The 5,768-nt window shown below is 37.1% G+C and overlaps 1 protein-coding gene across 1 annotated transcript in view; it reads right to left on the bottom strand.

Moving 5' to 3' along the window:
* Window positions 1-4,598, bottom strand: part of LOAG_17592 (hypothetical protein) — an 8,565-nt gene extending 3,967 nt beyond the window's left edge. Inside the window, exons 1-6 of the mRNA XM_020450252.1 lie at window positions 4,340-4,598; window positions 4,119-4,253; window positions 3,131-3,515; window positions 2,210-2,704; window positions 1,515-1,590; window positions 894-1,048 (exon numbers count right to left, since the gene is read on the bottom strand). Of these exons, the coding sequence (XP_020306101.1) occupies window positions 894-1,048; window positions 1,515-1,590; window positions 2,210-2,704; window positions 3,131-3,515; window positions 4,119-4,253; window positions 4,340-4,498 (1,405 nt within the window). The 5' untranslated portion in view covers window positions 4,499-4,598. The remainder of the gene's footprint in view (window positions 1-893; window positions 1,049-1,514; window positions 1,591-2,209; window positions 2,705-3,130; window positions 3,516-4,118; window positions 4,254-4,339) is intronic.
* Between the last annotated feature and the right edge of the window lie 1,170 nt (window positions 4,599-5,768).

The raw sequence follows: 5,768 nt of genomic DNA, 5'->3' as shown, positions 1-5,768 counted from the left end.
ATAAGTCAAGCTTAAAATATCGATTATGAAACGGATAAAATAGCACATAAAACAATATATCAACAGTTTTAAATTAATATAAAATATTTTCGTTAAGGAAGATCTCAACAACCAGCAACGGTATTAATTTCATTTTCCCTTTTACCATTAAAGAAATTTCAAAGTGAGTTGCTAAATATTTTACCTACTCCTTTTGTACTTTTTTACTGCAAGCACATTATCCTTCTTATACATCAACCTGTAATGGATAGTTTATGCCTCTTCCGGAGTGATAACAGCACCCAATTTTACCCACTTAACTTTTCCATGCAGAATTTCCTGCACCAAGTTTTGCGAAGAAGAAAGAACACAACTGGCATAAATGAGTAAAGGAAAAAAGAAATGGATCAGCACATTATCAAAACAGCAAACTATAAGTTTAAAAAGTACAAAATTAGTACACCTTTCTGTACTAAGGTTTAGATTATGTACTCTTTCTATACTTTTTTTCATACAGATGAAATGGGTGCAATAGTGTACTTTCAGAAAGCTCATAAAAGCTAAAATTCAATCCTGTCTGCTATGATAAAAGTATTATCAAATAATGCACCAGTTTAAATTTAAATATAGTAGTGACATGAGCCGAGTGTTGCAAAGCTGACACTTTCAACTTAATTACCGATCCAAACCTTACTCTGGATGATAATTAAATTAGGAGTGTCATTTATTCAAATCTCAGTAGGAAAACTTTTATATTTAAAATTTTATTGCATTGTTGCATATACGGAAAGTGACCATGCATAATTCAAAACCAAAAGTATAAAACGAGGTAGCTAACATTATCATCGTTAACGTAACGTGTTGGTAATGAAAGTTTGGAAATAACTTTGAAACGTAAAAGAGTTTAAGCAAACCACGCATAAAGTGAGAAGGATAATACGGTTGTGACGGCAATGTTCCCACTTGGAAAGACGATGGTTCTGGAGCACCGGTAGAAGCAGCAGGAGCAGCAGTTGATGGAGCACTGGCCAACGGAATAGAGGGCGTGGGTCGTTGATAAGGAGCATATCTACAAAGTGATTTCGTAATTAATTAGAAAATGCGTGAAATTTCAAACAACGTTTTTGTTTCCGCCACACACATTTCGACGCAAACGTTTCGCAACTTCGAAGAAGTTAACCATTCATTCTAGTGAATATATTTGTTTGGAGAATGCAAAGAAAAATGAGAAATGACAGGAAGGCGGAGATGGAAAGGAAAAAAAAATATGACAATTTTATTAAACTGACAATCTGAGATGTATGTAACGATTACAAAACATGCAATAATGTTTTGAAAAAAAAAAAAAAATGAAGGCACAAAAAATGATTTTGCGATAAAGACCAGCAGATAAGATCAAGTAATCATCAACAAACTGGTAAATCTTTATTCATCATTAAGGTTCAAAATGTTCTAATTTGCCTGGTACTGAACTTCATGTGAATCATATTATTTCTCAAACGAACAAGTTCTCATCGATTATGCAATGTAATTACCTGCGGCGTTCCTGAGTTAAGACATGACGAACACGAGGCAGTGGAGGCGGCGGCATCATTACAATACGACCGAGAGCTATAAAACATATTATGCAAGTGCTATTTTTGTTGCATCGTTTATTAAATTACAATAAATCAAATTCAGAACTATATATAACGGGATAAAAGTAAGACCCAGTAAAAATAAATTTGGAAATTTAATCCCCTATGTGATAAATAAATGAAAACGACGGTATTCTAGGACCAGGAGATCGTGTCAAGATATATGCCAAAACAAAATGCAAAATTATCGGTAATTACTGTCCGCCCGTAACATAACGGATGAGTGTCATCTCTGTGTTAATATTTGCAACGAACTAAGCTTAATAGTAACAAAAGAATAACATCACAGCAACATTTATGGTTACTTGGTATTTTAATTGATTACCCTACAAATCGTACATACCCAGGAAATATGTTCCGGCGTTTTCATATTTTACTATTAATATTAAATATAAGTGAATTTGAACGTCCATATATCCGTGGGTTGATGACAGATCTTAGTACTTGCAGCTTAATCTACTTCCACTGATCATAGGTCCTCTTGTCTTCTTTAGGTCGTCTTCTTTAGGTAACTTTATAACACACGTTTTAGTTTGCTGTCTCTGATAAGATATTAAACATCTTTAAAAATACATAGAAAAGCAGCAAAAAACCTTGAGAATATGGTTGTGATGTAGAGAGTTGCAATGTAGATGCAGAAGGTGTGGGGATAGTGGTGACAGTTGCAGCAGCAACAGCAGCATGAGAAGTAGAAGCAAGTAATAAAGCTTGTCGCGCAGTTGCAACAGCAGCGCGCGAGAGAAGTGGCTGAGGCTGTATGAATTCAACCCGTGATGGACGTGAACTTGTTTCGGCACTTAACGATGGCATTGACTGAGTTACGGCAGCTGGTGTTACACGTGGATGTGTAAGTTGAGCAGTTGTGTGAGTCGGCAGAGCCTGCGGAGGTTGCGGCAGTACTCCAACAGCTGCTAATGCAGCATGCATTTGCGTCATTAAAGTTGTACCATGTAGTGGTGGTGACGGCAGTAAATGGATGGCAGTACCCGAAGCTGCAAATTGCTGCTGTTGTTGTAACTGTAATAAATGCCGGTGTAAATTCTGTTCAAGGGTTAGCGCAGGCGTCGAAGGTGGTCCTACACGCGATCCTGAAAATTAACAGGATTTGCGATGATCATAATATATCTAGAAAACGCACTGTCATTTAGTTTGAAATATGCAAAGCTAATTTTTCAAAGGATATGTTTTGTTAAAAACATGAAATATCAACTGAACTGGTGGTCTAATAAAAAAAATCGTATTTAAAGCAACATATTACCAAACTGAATTATTTTCCTGATCCATTATGTAAAAATGGATTCTGGTAACAGAAAATTAAATAAACTGATACATATTTCAATCACTTGTGGATCTAACTACAAGCTAAGACGTCAGCAACGCAAGCAAGAAATCTGATGGGAAGATTTTATGTTTGAAAATATCCTAATATGCGGTATGACTTAAATGTGTTGTAGTTCGAAGCAGTAAGACGATGGAGATGTGTGATCTATATAAATGGGGAGAATAAAACTTACCAATTTGTGGTGAACGTCCACCAGATACGGCAGCTAATGTCGCAGCTGCCGCTGCAGCAGCTTGGTGCTGTTGGGCAGCGGCAGCTAGAATAACCTGATATTGTGCCAAAAGAGCTGGATTCATTGCACCCAACATTTGAAGTGGTGACTGTCCAGAGGAGCCAGGATCAGGACCAGAACCGGAACCAGGGCCAGAAGCAGGGCCGGAACCCGGACTTAAACCAATACCCGTTAATAATGAGGCACTGGAAATGGAAGGAGAAGGTAGAGAGGAAAGTGGTGATACGCCCACCGTTATATCCGTTCCAGATGGCGGTTGCTGGCTCGTTGATGGCTGAGAATACCGCAACCCAGCAGCAACTTGTGAGGAGGCGGACTGTAGTAGCTACAATATGTATTTGAATGAATTCAAAGAAATCAAGTGTGCCAAGAGCTAAAACTTTAGAATGGATTTCGAATGAAGCAAATGTGGACAACATAAGCCAGATGCTGCAGTCGAACAGCCATTCGATGGAGGAGTCTTAGATGAGATAGTTTTTCTAGGAACTAGAAAGGTAGGAGGACCAAAGGTTAGAAAAAAAGGAATGAATAAGCTACATGGTATTCTTTAGATCTGGGAACATCTTAAAAGATCGAAACTTCATGCAGAATAATAAATATAACTCAATTGACTCCTATGTTTAAATTACTATGGATATCACCATTTAACTTTCTAATAACATGAAAGTAATCAGGAGAAATTGAAATATGAAGTGGAGTTTTCCACCTCAAACATTTTTTCCCATATTTTGTCAGAGGAACTGACAACAATACCAAAGAAATTTTAAATACTGCATCATGAAGACCAAAATAATACAAATAATACATACGAAGTGTGCAAGATTATACAAGCATCCCTACTTGCTATAATACAAATTTCAAAATTAAAAACCACTGTACATACGCATCCTTATATTCCTCAAAAAAAATCAATCGTCTGTAATACAACCTGCATTTCAAATTGTGGCGACCAACCCAGCGGATGCTGGACAGCGGGCGAATGTAGCACAGGAAATGATTCCCTCAAAGTGGCTGACTGTTGCACGACACTAGGAAATGCCTGCGATGACGGAACAGTGCTAGGCTGAAACGATAAAAGTTATATGAAAACGTTCGAAAAAAAAAAGTTACACCCGATTCTTTGCTCCTAAGAGAAGGATATAAAAAGACCTGACAGCTCGGGCCAGCTTCACTCCGTTGCGGAAAAATAGCCACCGAAACAGCAGGCTGTTGTTGTGTAGGGGCACGAATAGTAGCAGGTTGGCGGATAGGACCGCCTTCCGGTGGTGCTTTCTGCGACTGCCGAGAACCCCCTGGCGCACCATTCATAGAAATTGCATAGAAACGATAGCACAATTATTGTTTTGGCTCCAATATAACGTTTGTCCACCTTCCCTTTCAGCTATTATTTTCACTATAGTCCTGCAACACAAAAACTATATTAAAATATTCCAATCGTGATTCACACAAGGCCAACGACTCACGCAAATAAATGAATGCGTTAGAAGAAACGTGACATTAGAATGAATATGTTAATTGTAACTGTAATGCTAGCCAATTAATAATCCAATTGGAGATGTTTTAAAAAACTGGATCTATTCACGTCATTACAGTGGTAATAATAGGGACGTTTTGGCATCGAGAATATCAAACAAATTACAGTGGTATATCACATGCTTATCTGACTTGATCTTTCTTACTCAATCTAAGCTACCTAATTCAAAATCAGATTCACTAAATACAGTTAAGAGAAAGGAAGAAAAAGAGGAAATCTTTCTCGGCCGTTGATGACTGAATATTTCTGGCATAAAAAAGTATCAAAGAGTCTGGAATTATCCAAAACAGTATGAACAATCTTCTAGTTTAATCTTTGGTGTAAATCAAAATGATAATTCCTTATTTCCTTTCTCTCTGTAACATACAACAAATCAACCAACTTGTCCATCCAGGAGATCCACCCAAGCAAGTGAGAATGTTATGAAGAGGTCGGGCCGTTTAGTCCCTTTGCAAAACGGCTGGTCGGACCATCAAGTTGGAAATACTTCCATAGTGACAGGTGACAGCGAGCTGTCATTCTGTTTCACTGTCCTAGTTGTGCATGGGAAGTATTGCGCGCGTTGATAGAAGCACATGTATATATATTTATTTACACATATGTTCGTACACGTATTGTGCATAACTACACGTAAAATATTGCTCATGCATTATGCGAAGATTTATTGGGCCTACGTGCGTCCCGTGACACATTTCTTCTTTCTATTACAGGAAGATGGAAAATGTACATTGAAACTGGTTTTAGAGATTTGGTGGTAAGAAATGCTAGAAGCATGCTTACATTCATTCTCACCTAGCATATGAGAATTTCATTAGAAGTACTGAAATTCGTAATTTGAATGTGGAGAAAGGTGATGTAAAACTTATCGATGACTCTGGTTGCCTTAGCTACTGCATCATCGACCTAAAATTAAAATTGGCTTACTTACCAAGACAGGTTCTTCCTTCCCTCTCTCTTCCTCTATCCATATATATATATATATATATATATATATATATATATATATATATATATATATATATATATATATATATATATATATAT

This window comes from Loa loa (genome assembly GCF_000183805.2).
Source record: "Loa loa unplaced genomic scaffold supercont3.98, whole genome shotgun sequence".
Taxonomy (NCBI): Eukaryota; Metazoa; Nematoda; class Chromadorea; order Rhabditida; family Onchocercidae; genus Loa; species Loa loa.
The sequence above is the reverse complement of the archived record's forward strand: the minus strand, read 5'-3'. Positions and strand labels throughout refer to the sequence as shown.